Consider the following 18,716-nt stretch of genomic DNA (forward strand, 5'->3'; position numbering starts at 1 on the left):
TTCTTATCTAATTCTATTTCCAGAAACTGTTGGTCCTGAAAGTATCAAAGTGAACCTGCAATCAGGCTCTGACCTGTGAGGTGTGGTGAGAAACTAATTGGTTAATGTTTGCAACATGCCAGGACATTCTTGAATGAAAGACCTTATATAAGTTCAAAGTATTTGTAATTATTATGATCATTACTATAATTTGTAAGATTTAGTCATAAATCCTTTCATAATAGGATGAAGTCAGCACTTTAAAAAGAGGAAGCAGGGCTGGGACTATATATAAAGTGTGGGTGGCCTGCCTGCCTCTCAGGACAAGAGCTAACTGAAGACGGGTGAGTGTAAAACAGAGCCATGGAATTCATGCTCAGTCTTATCTAGGAGGGAAGATTCAGTCTATGGTGAGCAATTAATGATTGTGTCTTTGCTGCTGAGGAAACAAGAAAAGTTGGAGTCAGATAAAACTTAAAAAACTTGCAAGGGCCTGACCTGTGGTGGCGCAGTGGATAAAGCGTTGACCTGAAAATGCTGAGGTCGCCGGTTCGAAACCCTGGCCTTGCCTGGTCAAGGCACATATGGGAGTTGGTGCTTCCAGCTCCTCTCCCCTTCGCTCTCTCTGTCTCTTCTCTCTCTCTGTCTCTCTCTGTCTCTCCCTCTCCTCTCTAAAATGAATAAATAAATAAAAATTTTTTTAAACCAAACTTTAAAAAAAAAAACTTGCAAGGAAAACCCACATTATAAAAGATTATGTACATGAGAGAGTATTTTTTCCTGTTCATTACAATACTTACAAAAATTTAGATTTACTTTAATGTAAGTATATACTTTTGATTTTGTGAGTTTACAAAACAAAGAATGAAAGAAGGAAAATATGTGGGCATTAAACAGAAGCTGTACAGGCCAAATGGATGTCTTTTTTGTTAATTCAAAGCCAAAGAATGGGGGTGTTTGTATTTTGCCAGATGGTAATCTCTCCTCCACCCTCATGCTCACTCCTGCCAAAGTTACATTACTCCATAAACCTTAAGTGGTGGTTCTCTAGCACAGTCCTGTTTTCTTTGGAAACTGAAAGAGCTTAGGCCTACATGTCTAACACCTTAAGCTTGACAGAGTAAAAGGGCAGGTAAACTTCAAGAGTCTTGGATAGACTAGAGAGGCCATGGTCTCTCTGATTTGATCTTTGTTCAGAATGGAATATTCCTGGGACACCAGCAGAGAAGCTTTCCTGGTGTTCTCAATTCTGGGAATTCCAAATGGGCTAAGTGAGGAAGCTGGCACAGGGGTTCCACAGAGCGAAGGCCCCCCTTGACAAAGGAAAGATTTGCTTGCTCAGTGTGGCAGGATGCAATCAAACCTCTGAGCTCTTCTGGGCTGATAACCATTGTCCACACTCCAAATTCAGTGAATATATATTTTTGTAGACCATGTGAAAATACAGCTCCACAAAAAAAGTAACTTTAACAAGAGCCTATATTTTACTCTAAATGTTAGATTTTTCTCAAAGATATGTGATCCTAGCGGCGGAAATATTTTATATTTGTGATTGTCATTGCTGTTACTTTAATTCGAGGCCTGTTGTTGCATGACCAGCGGTGAGGCAGTGGGCTGGGGTGTCATGTGTGAAGAGGGAGGAGAGGATGGCACAGAGAGAGGGAACAGGAGGACTAAGAGGTAATGGAAATGCCCATCAGCCCACTACGAGCAAGCAACAAGATGAGACAGCAACAAAACCAGGGGAACAGTACAACATGGAACAAGAGGCTGTGCCCAATGCAGATTTGTCCAGCAGTTCTCGGTTCTTCCAGCATCAAATAAGGAGCAGCACACTGAGCCACCTTCATCTGCCAGTATTGCAGGTGTTAGCACAATACACACCCAGGCTGGGTGGAGGATCCTAAGAACCATGGTGGCTATGGATCTAGGTTTGTGGAAAAGATCTGGGAGAATATTTAAGGAAAAGAAACGAGAGTCCTATGTGGGGAACCAAGGGAAATCGGGTGGACCATTTCAATGTTGCAGGGAAGAAAAACAAAACGGTGTGTCTGAGGGGTACACAACTCCTTGGTGTAAGAACAATTAATTGAAATGTCTTCCTTACCGCCTCTTCTTTATCTTTTGTTTTTGTTTTTAATTTTTAAAAAATTTACAATTATAGTTGACATTCAATATTATATTAATTGTGGGTGTACAGTATAGTGGTTAGACTTACAAAGTGACCTCCTGGTAAGTCTAGTACCCATCTCACAAACTTTCCTTTGTCTTGAGACATAATCTCTCTCTGAGTGTTTGAAAGGAAACATCCATAAGAACAACCTTGAAACAAAGGAGATGAGAAAAGCATTGTGAAAGTGATGAATACCATATTTAAGTGCATACTCCTACCTATAATGATAATAATAATTCAAAACAATAGGTAGCCAGGTTCAGCCAACTGGCGGAGGGCAGTGATGGGAAAACCCTGCAGTGGGAGGAGCTTCTGGGAGGTCCAGGAGCTGAGGCAGGTGGCCTGGGTTCACCTGCAAACTATGGGTGGCATTTGTGTATCCGTGTGGTAGCTAGTGGGGGAACCAGGGTTCTTTGGACACTTGGAGAATAATTAGAGGAATGGCTGGGATGAAAGAGAAAGCATGTAACAGCAAGTGTGAGAGCAAGTGCTTGATGGTGATAGTGTCAGTGTCCCCTACAGTGAGTGGCTGAAGAGTTCCACTCTGGACCCTCACCTATGACCTGACTCCATGGAGATTTTACTTTGCTGGAGGGAGTGGACTATCTCTCTCTCCCCCCACCTGGGCTCTGGCCCAGGTTTGTTCCTGCCAGGAGTTTTCAGAGAGGGAATGGAGTACAGGGTTCAAGGTGGCCAGGGGGTTCTGAGCTCCCAGGCTGGGGTTTACAGCAGTGGGCAATGTCTTCTGACTCCTTCCAACGATCAAAACAAATATTATGTTTCAAGACACTGAGAAAAGTATAACCTTTTCTCTAAACTAAAGGAAGAACTCAATTTAAGAGAAACATAAACATAATTTCCTCCTTTTTGTATTATCTTTTGACAATAGAGAGGCTTTTGGGATAAGGCACAGGCATCAATAATTTGCTTTTCAGGATCTGGAGTCAGGTCATTGCTTCCCGGTGTTGAGGGCTAAGCAGGAGGCCAGGCATTTTAAGATAATTGAAAGTCTGGATGGAGAACATGTCCTGCTTTTGCTTTTTTTCATTATGATTCAAATAATTAATTTTCTTAGTTCAGATATGGGGGAAGTTGTTCTTCTTTTTAATACTTTTCCACAGAAACATTATATGGGGGTCCTTGTGTTACGGCAGTCTCGACATACGACATTTTGAGTTTGTGACGCTCACTCTCATAAAAACTTTTAAAATAAATGAGACGTGAGTGTTTTGGCTTATGCTGTTAGCATCGTACTTACTGACTATGTGGGCGAACTAGTTAGGTTGTGCGTGGTGAAAAAATATGCAATAAATAATGCGGCAAATGAGTGAGGGAGTTGTGTTCCCCAATACTCTTACCTACACCATTTTGGACTGTTAAAAGCGCAAATGTTCCTTTGTGTAGGGTGTGTTTCCCAACTTGCACCAAAATTTGGGCTAAGTCACTATCGTAGTAATGGAACTGTGCTGTAACCTGAGTATCCCCTGTATATTGCTATGACGAAGATTGACATTTTCTTGTCTTTGAGCTAATTTGTATTTTAAAATTGCCTTAGGACCTGTAGAGTCAGATCATCAATATGGCTGTGCTGTGGCTGCTTCTGGGCTTTCTTGCCCTTACTGGTGAGTGTTTCTCATTTTTCAAATGACCTCGGAGATGGGAAGAGTAAGTATAGGATCATAATGGCACTTCTGATATGTAAAACTGCCATGGAAGATGCTATTTTCCTCTAAGTTGTTGGCCAAACCCTTGAGTTAATAACTGTGCTGCCCAGCAGCCTCTTCCCAACACCCCATAGGAGGGGCTTCTCCAGAAGGTAGGTTGGGCCTAAAACAGCATTGCTTGAAGCTGGACTTTAAGTAGATGCCATTGATAACTGCCTACTATTTCTCTATAAAAACTATTTCATCAAAAGCATTTGTTGAATTTATTAATAGAGCATATACTTCCACAGCAGTATTCTGGAGGTTTACCATAATACGGTGCATGTAATTTAATAGAAAACAAGCATGGAGGACATTGAGGAGATGTGACTCAGCTAACCACTGAGGCTGGTGTAGTCACAGTGCTTGAGTTTCAGAGTCAGCTCTATTTTCTCGTAGCTGAGACAAAAAAGAAAAAGCACACATTTTTAGATAAATCAAGAGAGGAAGCATAGTTCCTCGAGAGAAGCAATTTTTTTTTCCTAGCTCTAAATTCTAAAAATTTCTCAGACGGAGTCAGTCTTACATTCATTCATTTATTTGTTGACCCATTCATTCAACAAATATTTTAAAATTTCTATAAAGAATTTTGGCTTCATCTCTCATTTCTCCCTCTCTCACTCTCTCTTCCCATCCTGCAGCCATGGCTAGGTTGGAGAAAGTTGGCTGTGAGTGCTGAGGATGACTCCATGGCCTCCACCTCAGGTGCTAAAAAGAACTTGGTTGCTGAGCAATGGAGCAACGCCCAAGATGTGCAGAGCATCGCCCCCTAGTGGGCTTGCAGGGTGGATCCCGAGTGGGTCACACGTGGGAGTCTGTCTCTCTCTCTTTCTTCCTCTCACTGGATAAAAAAAAAAAAGAATTTTGGGAATATAAGAAACTTTGAGGAACATGTAATCTGGTTAGAGAGCAGCTAGGAAGTAGGGAGCAATGAATGACACAGCACCTACTATTAAGAGTATTTGTCACTAATTATAAAAATAGAGTGCTCTGATTAAAAAATAAAAAAAGGACACATTGGCTTGTTTAGTTTTTAATATACTCATAAAATGCAAGTCATTTTATTTTCTCATTTCTCTTAGATTACTCATCAAAAGTTTTTAAAGTAGAAGTATGTACTTCACAATACTTGTATTTTCAGATGTCAACCCAATGAAGCTCTAAATAAGAAAAGAGAACCCTGAAATACATTTAGTAAGCATGCAGTACACATATGATGGTAAGCAGTAGACATATTTCCAAAGACCAACAAATCATTAAGATTTAATGATATGATCTACTTTTGTCAAAGAATAAAACAAATCAAAAAGAGTAATCTAATGAGAAGTCCTTATAAGCTTATAATAGTGAGATGATGTTCTCAAGGAGCAATTTCCTGCCACCAGTAGGTATCTTGTTACTGGCATGTATGCTAGTGGTGGGATTCAAATAATTTAACAACAGGTTCTCTGCCCTAATGCCCGTTTTAAGTATAGAAAAACAATATATTGAAAGGTAGTTTATTATTTCATGTATTTAATACTTAAATAAGAACAATAAAAGAGGTACACAAAACTAGATTCTTATAAGAGTTTTAAAATATTAATGAAAAAATATTAAATAATATTTGACAGAAAAACTATAAAACCATTATTTAAGATATTTCTATATTTCTTCTTGATTGGTGTCCTCACTTGCAATTTTTCACCTATGGACGGAATGAACATTACTATCAGCGCTTAGAATACACTGTTGCACAGATGAACGTTAAAAAAGCATAAGAAATGTAAATTTGTGATTTCCATGTTGGGCAGCTGCCCAGGCATCCACTTAGAGAGAACCTTAATTACAAGTGCTGTTTTAACAATCGATTCGCTGAACTCAACAAAAAATTAGGTATCAGTTCTGCCGATACTGCGAACTGGCTGAATCCCACCGTTGTATGCCCCCTTCTGTTGTGAGTGATAAATACTCAGGAATGTCCTTCTCTTTAGTGGTCTTTGTGGAATCTCAACAGTGTGTCAAACTTCTGCTTCCCTTTCAGTGCTGGGAATGACAGTGGTAGTTAAGGAAAGATAGAATGAAGGGCAAAGAGAGAAAGGGAAGAAGTGGAAAGAGGGAGCCCCATGTGCCCTCCATGCCCAAGGTCCATGGAGACCTTGCCATGTGCCCTCCCCTCTTTGTGGTCTTAAGAACCCCTGCAGAAGTGCACTTAGAGAAAAGTAAGCCAGCTGCAAGTCACAGTTTACCAGCAGTCCCTTGACTTGAGGTCTGGGCTGATTCCAGGGAGATCCAGGTTTTATACGTGTTTCTCCAGAGCAAACATAAGTATTTCACCAGACCAATGAGTTAGGGGTATTGGAGGGAGAAGTGCTAAGAATTTACATAAAATGGAAGATGAAAACTATCTTACAGGGAACACACGATCTCTGGTATGACTCCAAGACACCCACTCAACAGAGCTGGATAACCACAAAGCTTTCAAGGAATAAAGGTGCTCCAACAGTTCCTTGTGTCTGTAGATATGAGGGAGAATTTAGTATTGAGGAGGTTCTGGGATAATTTCTTATTCCCTATACTGTAAATTTCAAAAGGGTTTCCATTGCAGAGTGAAGTTCTTGTTGTCACTGATTTTAATATATGTTTATATATGTTACTTCATTCAAGCAGAAGAATGATTAGAACTACTCTAGTTCGATGTCTTAGCTTGATATTTTCTTAATTTGTATAGATTCATCTGAAAGTGGCAACTGGGGATGCTATGGAAACATCCGAGCTCTCGACACCCCGGGGGCATCTTGTGGGATAGGAAGACGCCGAGGCCTGAACTACTGTGGTAGCTAGAATCTCATTGTCCACCTGTTCTCTGCCTCCTCTTCTTTTCTCTCAAAAGGTGAATTTTTTAGGCAAGGCTGGTTTCAGCAGGATTTTGTCCCTTCCCTTGATGCCACACCTGTGTCTCCCAGTCATCGCCACAGGTTTTGATCCTCTCAGTGTACTCTTTTGGTTCCCGCTGTCTCCCACAGTCCCACGCTGCAGAGTGACCAAGAGAGCACTGGACGTGTTAAGAGCTGTCTCTGCTTCTTCAAGTCACTTAATTCCCCTGAGCTCTGCTGAAATGGCAAAAATAGTACTTATTTCACAGTGTTATGTAAACTCTGGTCAGTAATGTGCATGAGAGTCCTTTTGAAACCATAAAAGTGCTTGGAAGGGTAAGTGGTCAGGCAGGTAAATTAGGATTGGTTTTCACTTTGCCCAACATTCTTGGTATTTCATAAAGGTGTAAGTGCACATGACTTCTGGACGTCATTGTAGGGTGGAAAAGTGGGCAAGAGAGAGCACCCCTGCTAGGGAAGCTCTCTGAAGACATTGTGAAGGGGAACTGCTCCTTCACATCAGGCATTTATCATATCTGATGAATGTGCATTTTACTGGGTAAGTCTGGGTGTTTGGGATGGAGCATATGGAATTTTCCTGGGAGAATGTGAGATGTCCCAGCCAAGGGGCAATGGTAGCCTCAAAGGACACTGCCTTAGGGGGTGGCAACTCAAGTTCAAAAGAGGAAAATCATTCCTCAGTTCTAGGAATGGCCACCAGAGGTTTCAGACCCAAACATGGATTTCTCAGCCCTCACCTGCTTCCCAGATTCTTGGAGTGTATTTTCTCTCTCCTTTTGATCTATCTCCCACTTTAGCATATGTCACACTGAACCACATCCTTCCTTCTGTGTTTGCTTAGGGGTTCGTGCTTCTGAAAGGCTGGCTGAAATAGATATGCCGTACCTACTGAGGTATCAGCCCATGATGCGTACCATTGGCCAGAAGTACTGTGTGGATCCTGCGGTAATCGCTGGTGTCATGTCCACGCAGTCTCCTGGTGGCAACATTATAGTCAATGACGGCAATGTGGACAATGGAATCAGGGTGGTTCAGGTAACCTTCTGTGTGGCCCTTGTGCTGCTCGCACACCTCCAAAAGGACACATTCATGTCTGTTGTGTAGATGGCATCCCTGGGCACAGCCCCACGGAAGAGTGAATGGGGCTTTCTGGAGCCGTGAGAGCCCCACTCTGCTTGAAAGAGATGAGAAGCACCCTTTCTGCTTCAGTCTGAGCCACAATTCTTTTTCTAAGTGAATTATGCTGGTTTCCAGAATCTCATCAGTGGTACCCTACTCCGAATTTCTAATAAGGCTGTGCAAGAGAAATATCACAGACTGAATCTTTGCTTTTTTTATTTTATAACCACGTGACCTTGGATAAATCATTTAATCTCCCTGGGCCTCAGTTTCCTCACCTATAAAATAGCATCTTCAGAACTGTTATGAAGATTCAATGAAATAATGCGAAAAAGTATTTGGCACCTGGTAGATGCTCAACAAATACCACATTCCTTTTTCCTTGTCTTCTGTCTACACAATTCTTAGTTCTGAAGATCAAAATATTCTGCCTGGTTTCACTTGTTGTGTAATAGAGATTTCCAGGGAACTGGTCCTTAATTAGCCCACTGTGCTGGGAGAATGGGTGATGGCGGGGGAATGATGAAGCCACAATTCTTTCTATTACATTTCACATTATTGTAGTTGTTGAGAAATATGTAAATATTGCAGTCATTTTTTGTTTTTTAACAAGTGAGAGGAGGGAGGTAGATAGACAGACTCCTGCATGTGCCTTGACCGGGATCCAGAGGGTAACTCCTGTCTGGGGTTGCTGCTCCGTTGCTTGGCAACTGAGCTATTCTAGCCTGAGGCCAGGCCATGGAGCCATCCTCAGTGCCTGGGAGAGAGGCTTTCCCTGCAGGAGGAGAAAAAGAGAGGTGGGGAGGAGGGGAGAAAGAGATGGTTGCCTCTCCTGTGTGCCCTAACCAGAATCAAACCTGGGACATCCACAAGCAGGCTGACATTCTACTGTTGAGCCAGCCGGCCTGGGCTTGCAGTCATTTTTTAGGCTTTTAAGAAAATGTATTTCTCATTGATCTTTAGACTGGTTTCCATTAGTACTTTGCATGTCACTTTACAATTTAAAAGTACTTTAAAATAATTTATCTTCTTTTGATTTGGGGACCCATCCAATAATCTGATGAATAGGGGCAGATAAAGAAGTAAATTTACAAGGAGATTGTCATTGCTGCAAAGTCGCATGACAGCTGGATAATGCAGAACTGGGACCAAAGACATCTTTGGTGATTTAGGGCTGGCATCATTTCCGCCGCCCTGTTCTGCCTCCTTTGTAAAATCTTGTTCTTGGGAAAAGGAAGAGTCCATCCCCTCTGAAGGTGAAAACAAACAAACAAAAATTCCCCAGAGTCAGATATTCTTCCTAAATATGGTGAAATATACATGGAATGGTTATCAAAAGTGCAGAAGAGGAGTTAGTTGTACCTTTAGGTTTTCTGATTATCGGGAAGGATAATTACAAGTACAGATAAAGAAACCCTTTCTGACCTGTTTGGGTGGTTTGTGGTTGCAATGTTGGAGGAGGGCATCAGCCTAGAATTTACCCTACCTGTCAACCTTGGCTTCCAACCTCTCACCATTGCAGCGAGGCAGCAGTAAAATGTCTGCTTCTTCCTTCTTTTACCCAGACTTTGTAGCTTTATTATTTATCCCCAAGGACACTGAAGGTGTCCAAGGGAGACTGAAGGTGGCTTTTGTTCTGCTAACGGAGGAGAAAAAGAAGGAAAATGAGAAATCACTGATAGTATGAAGCCCCATCACTGTCCCTTCGGCTTACCTGGCTTTTCCTCTGCGCTCTCCATCTAGGACACTGGCCATTATGCTCCCACATCCTGGATTGGCGAGTCCCAGCTTTCCCAGATGACAGAGGCCCTGACTTTTAGAATCAAAGAAATCCAGAGGAGGTTCCCAACCTGGACTCCAGCCCAGTGCCTGAAAGGTAGGTATAACCCATGAGTCAGTTTCACAGCATGGAATAATAGGGACAAATGTAAATACATTCTGCCACATCCTCCAAAACATCAGTTGCTTCCTGATGAGCACAAGGAAAGAGAATCTACCGTATTTCCCTATGTATAAGACACTCCCATGTATAAGACGCACTTTAATTTTGGGGCCCAAAACTTGAAGAAAAATGTATTACATAAAGTTATTGAACTCAAGTTTTATTCATCATAAAATTCATACAGCTCCCCATCACTGTCAAAACTCTCATCCATTAGCTTGTCCTCATCTGTGTCTGATGACAAATCACTGTCTTCAACAATGAGTGCAAAAACAAGCGTGAAAAAGTGAGAAATGCAAGTAAAAAAAAAACTACAACCACTGTATAAGACACATACAGTTTTTAGAACCCAAATTTATTGAAAAAATTTGCGTCTTATACGTGGGGAAATATGGTAAGTTAACTGCTGAGCACCCTGAAGCAGTGAGGGGCTGGGCATCAGATTTAACCTGCCTCACAAATTCTAGGTGGACTCTGTGCCTACGTTGGAGGTCCTGGCTACATCAGAAGCAGTCAGGATCTGAGCTGTGACTTCTGCAATGATGTCCTTGCACGAGCCAAATACTTCAAGAGACATGGCTTCTAACACTTCAGATCAATCTCAAGGTCATTCTCACACACTGAGGTTTCATCTTGTTCCACAGATTAAACTAGCCAGTGGGGCTTGTAACTGAGAATCTGAGTTTGACCTTTCATATTATTTGTCAAAATAATATGAAACACATTAAAGGAAGAATTATTCTCTGCATTTTGTGGTGTGATATGTGTATGTGTAAATTAAGGGTTGTGTCTCTTTAAAGGTACTTCCTGGAGGTAAGCTGTAACATGGATTTCCATGAAATGACTCCAACACCACATTGACCAGCGTTGCCAGATTTAAAAACACAGAAAGCTCAGTTACATTTGAATTCTAGATAAATAATAAACAATATTTTTAGTGTAAGCGCCAAGCAATATTTGGAACACATTTGGTTATATGGTACTAGAAAGCCCAGCGGTCATACGAAATGACCGCTGTTCTAGATATTATAAATTGTAATTAAAATGATTTGTGCAAAGGTGTCTGCTAATTCAAACTGAATTACCCAGGGCAGGCGGCGAGGACGCCCCTTTGCTTAGTGCCCCACGGGGTTTCCCCCTTCTACTTGCTGAATTGCTTAAAGTAGAGTGCAATGAAGGAAACCACTGGCGGTACATTTCTTAAGAGCCACCGCTAGCTCAATAAATAAAAGTGATTTAAATAATAAAATGTTAATTCACATGTCAAAGATCTCTTTGTACACAACATTTCTTGTGTAGATCTTTCTATCATTTTTAAGCTCGCCTTGCAGAAGACCATCAATTATTTTTAATTTTACGTCCGTTCTTTCATGAACTCTTGAACAGGCAACATAAAGTTGACCGTGTCCAAATGCAGGCTCAGGTAAAAAAAATGCCAACACAAAGTCCTGGTCCAGGCAAGTCAATTGGTTTGTTTCCCATGGACGCAAAAGCAAACGAACTATTAATGGATCGAATGCTATCCATGTACTGTTTGCTATTTGGATGCTGATTAGTCAATAATTTATTCAAGAGTGGTGGATAATTCTCAATTAGTGGAACTACAATGTTTCCCTACTTGCAACATTGAGAAAATCCTTTCTTGCCACAGTCAAATCAATTAGTTTCTAACTTGAAGTTTAAGGACTGACAGTGTTCACATTTAATATTCATGTCACCAGAGGAATGCTCAAAAATTAAAGTTTCTCCATTTGAAACTGTTTTAATCCTTTTTGCGTTTTGGTCAGCATTACTCTGTCGTTTTTTTGCATTTCTCTCCTGCCTTTGTTCAAGGGACTCATTTTGTCGAGACAGGCTTTTTTGTCTTGCATCTGAGGCAAGCCTTGTTTCTCTATGCTCATCAGTCTCATTTTGCCGAGAAAGACACATTTGCTCTGCTACTGAAGCAAGCTTTGTCTTTCTCTGCTCAGTGGTTTCTTTTTGTCAAGAAAGCCGTTTTTGTGCAGCTTTAGCTCCTTTTCTCTCCTTTTCGGTGCTGTATTTTCTAGGAGGCATTCTTAAAAGAAATTACGTTAAGACGTAGTTTTTATGTAAAACAGATGATTGCCAATGCAAACAAATGTTCACCTTCCCCCTGACCTGCTCAATTTGTGTTCAGCCATGGCAACTTCACCCCATTGGCTAGTACAGTTATGCAAGCAACCAATAAGCTATCGGCGACAAACAGACACTTAAGACGCATATAATAAAGATTTTACCTTGTTACTTTATCATTGATTTCTCCAATAAAAAGAATAGTTTCAAATTTAATTGAAAATTTTGATGTGAAAAGGGGATGATGGTGGCCAGTCCCATCTTCTGGGTGGAATAGTTTCAGGAGAGAAATTTGTTAAGTTTGCAGCATTATTTTAACCCTAAGCCTGTCTTTCTGTTATTTAAGTTTACCTTCTTTTCTTTTCTGGACCACAGAATCAGAGAGAGAGCGAGAGCGAGCGAGAGAGAGAGAGAGAGAGAGAGAGAGAGAGAAGAAAGAAGGGAGAGAGATGAGAAGCATCAACTCATAGTTGCAGCACCTAAGTTGTTCAATGGTTGCTTTTTCATATGTGTCTTGACTGAGGGCTCCAGCCAAACCAGTGACACTTTACTAAAGCCAGAGGCCTTGGGCTCAATCCAGTGACCTTGGGCTTCAAGCCAGCAATTTTTTGGTTCAAGCCAGCAACCATAAAGTCATGTCTATGATTCCACACTCAAGCCAGCGACCTCATGCTCAAGCTGGTGATTCTGTGCTCAGATGACAACCTTGGGGTTTCAAACCTGGATCCTCAATGTCCCAGACCAATGCTCTGTCCACTGTACCACCACCTGGTCAGGCTCTATTTGATGTTTCGAGGAGATTTTTAATTCCTTACAGTACAAAAAAGAAAGACTATTTGCAGAGGCGGATTAAGGTGGGTTGAGGCCCTTGGTGCAGAAGAAAATATTGGGCCCCTTACATTAGAAAAAAGTGTAAAGTTGGAGTTTTGTGGGGCCTTTCAGAATTCGGGGCCCAGGGCATGTGCCTGGTGTGCCCGCCGTTAAATCTGCCTCTGACTATTTGGTTAAAGATCAATGAACTCTGGGCTGACAGTCAGCTGGCTGTGCTGGGGACAGGTGTCCCAGAGTAAGTCTTTATCACGTCAAAGATTTACTTTTTCTTTTTAAAGTACAAACTGTGCATTAGGATGCAAGAGATTTCTTCGAAGAAATGGGGAATTATGTCAAACTGTCCTATAGTGAGTTTTGGAGGAAACAAAATTATGCATGTGTTCAATCCACCATTTTCACTTGGAGTCCAGCTCTTAACCACCATGTAATGATATTTTAAGTAAAATTTGAAGAATGAACAGGAGTTTGTCAGGAAATAATAGGGATCAGAATATTGCACAGGGAGATATAGGTAAAGGCATGGTAGCTTGAAAAATTCTGTGCTTCCTGAAGAAAGCAGGTGAATGTATGTAACTGGAGTCTGAATTGCAAAAAAAAAACAAAACAAAAACAGAGAAATTTGGCAGATGGGAGTGGACAGTGAGAGGTTGTTGACAGGGCTTAACACATGAAATGGCAGAGGGAATAGAAAGAACAATGTGAGCATGAAGGAGACAGGAGATAGCACTGGCATACTGGTGATTGGTTATGTGACGGCTCTTACCTACAAAAATAATTGGTCTTAGAAAAAATTTTTTTAGCTTCTGTCAAGGAACTTTTCTTTCTATTGATGTAAACTTTGAAAAAATGTTAAACACTCTAGGATTTTCTCAGTGAGAAAAGGTTTTTTAACCAGAGTTCCTGGCTTCTGCCTCAAACATGATTGGCAGGTCCAGGTGTGGATCGCTGTGGCAGACAGATGCCCACATGCCTCCTCCTGGTGCTCATGCTTTTATATAATTCCCACACCTTGAGTGTGGATGGGAACTGTGACTTGCTTCAAACTAATAGAAGAGATTGTGGGATGTCACTCTATGATTATATTACATAAGATTGTAACTTCTGTCTTGCTAGCCAGCTCTCTGTCTTCTGGCTTTGATGAAGCCAGGCGCCATGTTAGGGAAGGCCATGTGGCAAAGAACTGAGGGGCCCCTGGCCAATAGTCAGCTAGGAATTGAGGTCATCAGCCCAACCACCTCAAGGAACTTAATTTCATCACCAACTACATAAGTGAGCTCAGAAGCAGGTCCTTCCATAGTCGCATTTTCAGGTGAGACCCCAACCCTGGTTGACACCTTGGTTCAGTGGTGGGATTCAAATAATTTAACAACCAGTTCTCTGCCCTGATGACTGTTTTAAGTATTAAAAAACCCAATATACTTAAAGGTAGTTTATTATTTCATGCATTTAATACTCAAGTAAGAACAATAAAAGAGGCACACAAAACTAAATTATAAGTTTTATAGAGCGTCGGCCTGGTGTGCGGAAGTCCTGGGTTTGATTCCCGGCCAGGGCACACAGGAGAGGCACCCATCTGCTTCTCCACTCCTCCCCCTCTCCTTCCTCTCTGTCTCTCTCTTCCCCTCCCGCAGCCAAGGCTCCACTGGAGCAAAAGATGGCCTGGGTGCTGGGGATGGCTCCATGGCCTCTGCCCCAGGCACTAGAGTGGCTCTGGTCGCAACAGAGCGACGCCCCAGATGGGCAGAGCATCGCCCCCTGGTGGGCATGCCGGGTGGATCCCGGTCGGGTGCATGTGGGAGTCTGTCTGACTGCCTCCCCGTTTCCAACTTCAGAAAAATACAAAAAAAAAAAAAAAAGTTTTAAAATATTAATGAAAAAATATTAAATAGTACCTGACCAAAAAAAAAAACAAAAACCCTGTTAAAGATATTTCCATATTGCTTCTTGATTTGTGTCCTCACTTGCAATTTTTTTAAACCTATGGACAAAATGAACATTATTATGGGCGCTTAGAATACGCTGTTGCTCAGGTGAACGTTAAAAAAGAGTAAGGAAGGTAAATTTGTGATTTTCACATTGGGCGGCTTCCCAGGCACCCACCTTAGAGAGAACCCCGATTACAAGTGCCATTTTAACAACCTGTTCGCTGAATTCAACAAAAAATTAGGTAGGTTCTGCCGAATGGTGCGAACGGGCTGAATCCCACCACTGGCTCGGAGGGGGAGACTACAAGGGTTCTGGTAATGTTTTCCTAATCTGGGTGATGTGATGTGAGGGTGTGGTCAGTGTGAAAATTCAGTGAGGTGGACAGTTGTCCTTTTTCTTCATATTATACTAGAAGATAAAAACTACACAAAAATAACATGGCAGTTGGGCCTGTGAAACCAAACTGTGTGTGGTACTGATGAACATTTATATTAGCGTGGTTCATCATTTAGAAAGTGAGCTCAGATCATCAGTCTTATTCAGTGTAGTGGGAACAGTTTGGGAATTGGATTTATAGGGTCCAGTCCCACTTGGGAAGATGTTATTACAATCTGAGAGCAGATGTAAAATGGGGATCCTAATTATTTGCTCACAGGCTTGCTGTAGGAGATAATCACCATCCTCACAAAACTGAAGAAAATGAAGTGAAACTTCGTAAGTACTTCAAACGGCAAACAATTCCTTTTGAAAGGAGACTATGCAGTAAAACCGTGTATCCCATGAGGGCCATAGAGGAAAGATATACTTGCACTTACGAGTGTAAGATGCTTAAATGTAAGGTGACCAACTTTTTTACAATGAAAAGGACAAAAATAAATTGAAGAAAACAATATCATAAATAAAAACATTTTATTCATTGCAACAATAATACACTATAATGATAAATGCATAATAAAAACATGTAATATTTTATATTGTAATTATGCTTACATGCCTATTAATTTTTAATAATAATTGTAAGAAAAAATACTCATTTAGATACAAATACGTCACATCACATGCATCAATCGAATACGGACATTTACAGATTAGTCCTCCAATATCAAAAAAGAGGACATAATAGAGGACACTTTTTGAGGGAGGATGGAACTTACAAAAGAAGGACTGTTCTCCCTAAAGGGGTAGTCCTCCCTAATAGGTCACCTTATTAAATGGGATCTTAACGTTGGTTTAGTGAGCAAAACTGGCATCAGAAACCTAGTGGAGTAACACCCAGGCCTGCAGCAGGCCTGTAGCAAGACTACGGGATTGTGGGACGTGCAGTTTTGGACACGGTCGGAATCCCCCCACCGCCACCCAGGCCTTTGGATTGCCAGGAAGAGATGACCACCTGCTCAGGAAGCATAAGAGTACAGAGCCTGCAGCAGTTAGGGGGTACAGTCCACGTAATATTGGGTTGTGAGGCGGCCGCGCGCTGATGGCGTCACCCGGTGTCGTCATCCTCTGGGGCCGCAGAGGCGGTTTCCCAGGCGACCAGCAGCCGCCTCCCGCAGAAGGAAGATGCTGGCTAGGCGGCCGCGCGACCCCCTGCAGTCCCTGCATCGCAATAGCCAGGAGCTGAAGCAGCAGGTACCTCTGGCTGTTCCTCGAGGCCTGGGCCGTGGGCCGTGGGACGAGCGGGGCTCTTTTGGGGCGAGGCTGGGCTCCTGAATCCTGGAGCTGCCCTGATCCACGGACCATCCCCGCTGTTACGCTCCCCTCCCAGCTTCTCTCACCAAACCCGGGTTCTGACCCCTCATTCCTCCAACATGAACCCAGGGACCCAACCTCCCAGAATGGTGACCTTAGACTGAGCGCCCTCGCCCTAACATTTTAGTCTGCGAACCTAACACCGCACCTCCAAATCCAACGTTTTACCAGTAACCATTTACAACCACCTCTGCACCCAACGCCACCCTCCACTCTCCAGCTCGGTGTCTCCAGCCTTCCTCCAGTGGAGGCTGTTACTGCTTCACTGGGACTCAAGTTAAATAGGAGAGTTATAAAATAATCCTAATATACAAGAGCAAAGGACTTGAACTGATGAAGAAGTACAAGTAACTAATACACATAAGAAAAGTTAACTTCAAAGATAATCAAGTAATTGCAAAGGAAAGCTATCACGAACATTTAAAAAATTAAATACTGCAAAGGGGGTGATGAAACAGGCACCTGCTACACTGCTCCCAGGTATAAGGTACAGCATTTCTGGAAAGCAGTTGAGCAAGATGTAGCAAATATTCATGCTCCTAGGCTGGATAATTACAGTCCAGGAATGTACCACCCATAATAATTAAAAAGTTTGGGTAGATAATGTATAATAGTGTTCATTACAGTATTAACTAATAATAGAAAAGACTGGATACAAGTCCAGCATGGGGAATCAGTAATGGGGAATAGATACATAACTTAGGATGGGTCATAATACTGCGATTAAAATTTTGTTAGAGATTTTAACGTGTTAGGGAAAATATTTGCAATAAAATGTCAGTTTAGAAAAAAATATAAATTTCAATATACAGTATTTCAATAAATATTTTTTATATATGTGTAAAAATGGCAAACATTCTAGGATTATAAATGGTAGTGTGCTGATGATTATTGTTTCTCTCCATACATTTTGATATTTTCATGATTTGAATACCAAATATGTAATACTTTAAAAAGTTTAAAAGTGGAGTTATTTTCTGAAATTTCTATTTCACTTTGATAATTTTACTTTTATTTTTTATTTGATCTTTTACCAAATGTTGTTTTCACTAAATAAAATTATAATCTATGGCAGGTAAGAGATTTACTAAATGCTCATGTTTTTTGTTTTTTTTTTTCTTGTTTTTTTTTTTTGAGACAGAGCAAGAATCAGAGAGAGGGATAGATAGATAGGGACAGACAGATAGGAATCGAGAGAGATGAGAAGCATCAATCATCAGTATTTTTTTTGTTGCAACACCTTAGTTGTTCATTGATTGCTTTCTCATATGTGCCTTGACCATGGGCCTTCAGCAGACTGAGTAACCCCTTGCTCAAGCCAGGGACCTTGGGTCCAAGCTGGTGAGCTTTTGCTCACACCAGATGAGCCCGCACTCAAGCTGGTGACCTCGGGGTCTCGAACCTGAGTCCTCTGCATCCTAGTCCAATGCTCTATCCACTGCGCCACTGCCTGGTCAGGCCTATACAGTTTTGGAGTCTCACTTAAAAAGTACCAAAAATTTGATGGATAAATATATCTTAAGTGACTTTCTTGGAATTATAGTGGTACAACAAAAACAAAATGCTCTTCTGGTAGAAATAAAAATAAAACTTGATGAAGCATTAACTTAAGTTGAGTTTTGGCTAGATGTTTAATATGGTTGTATCTAATTATAATCTAGTACAATATTGGGAAAACCAGGAAAAGTTTGAGACATAGACTACAAACATTGATATTAAAACAAAGCTCAAACAAAACAAACTATTAACAAGGATTATTCAACCTGGAGTAGAATTGGCTCAGGAGCCTTTAGTACCCTGAATATTTGGGAAGAGCTCTTTGATAAAGTGTGAGCTCATACTTCCTTGTCCCTACAGAGTACATAAAGCAAAACTTGGACCAGATTTTCAACTTGGTGTTCAGGGAACAAAAGCACAGCTCATTCATACCTGTGATGACTGACTGTCACCAGGTGTGTGAATGCTGTAGTAACACCCAGAGAGATGCAGAATAGCAAGAGTAGAGAAGAAGCTAGTGAATTTTTATTTCTCTCTCTTCATCTACTTTATTTTTGTATCATTTATAGAAAAGAACCCTACAGAAGTATGTGGCTCTTTTGTGGGTATGCTGGCAATGTTACATGTAGTGTTTAGAAAATACTTAGTAAAGGTATAAGATAGAAGAATGTGCATAAACAAACGTGGTATATTTTTATAATGAATATGCAGAAATAAAGAATAATGATACATATAACAAACAATATGGCAGTATCTCAAAAATATGCTATGTGAAAGGACTACACAAAAGAGTACATATTTCCTGGGAATGTTCTAGGGTAATGGTA

At 41.2% G+C, this 18,716-nt stretch overlaps 2 protein-coding genes across 9 annotated transcripts in view; both read left to right on the forward strand.

Moving 5' to 3' along the window:
* Positions 1-279: 279 nt before the first annotated feature.
* Positions 280-10,534, forward strand: LYG1 (lysozyme g1). Of its 5 annotated transcripts, none has more exons than XM_066264854.1 (6): positions 280-323; positions 3,708-3,774; positions 6,566-6,670; positions 7,573-7,766; positions 9,594-9,726; positions 10,260-10,534. In XM_066264854.1, exons 2-6 carry the CDS (start codon positions 3,732-3,734, stop codon positions 10,376-10,378), a joined length of 594 nt encoding a protein of 197 aa, XP_066120951.1. In that variant the 5' UTR covers positions 280-323; positions 3,708-3,731; the 3' UTR covers positions 10,379-10,534. The 5 variants fall into 5 exon arrangements, with proteins under 5 accessions (XP_066120951.1, XP_066120952.1, XP_066120955.1 ...); XM_066264855.1 differs by having other exon boundaries at positions 312-389; XM_066264856.1 differs by lacking the exon at positions 280-323 and adding an exon at positions 4,997-5,074 and having other exon boundaries at positions 3,717-3,774.
* Positions 10,535-16,179: 5,645 nt separating this feature from the next.
* Positions 16,180-18,716, forward strand: part of NPHP1 (nephrocystin 1) — a 57,113-nt gene continuing 54,576 nt past the window's right edge. For all 4 annotated transcript variants that reach the window (XM_066267835.1, XM_066267836.1, XM_066267837.1 and 1 more), the window contains exon 1: positions 16,180-16,272. In XM_066267835.1, coding sequence (XP_066123932.1) covers positions 16,204-16,272 — 69 coding nt within the window. In that variant the 5' untranslated portion in view covers positions 16,180-16,203. The remainder of the gene's footprint in view (positions 16,273-18,716) is intronic.

This window comes from Saccopteryx bilineata, chromosome 3 (assembly GCF_036850765.1).
Source record: "Saccopteryx bilineata isolate mSacBil1 chromosome 3, mSacBil1_pri_phased_curated, whole genome shotgun sequence".
Taxonomy (NCBI): domain Eukaryota; kingdom Metazoa; phylum Chordata; class Mammalia; order Chiroptera; family Emballonuridae; genus Saccopteryx; species Saccopteryx bilineata.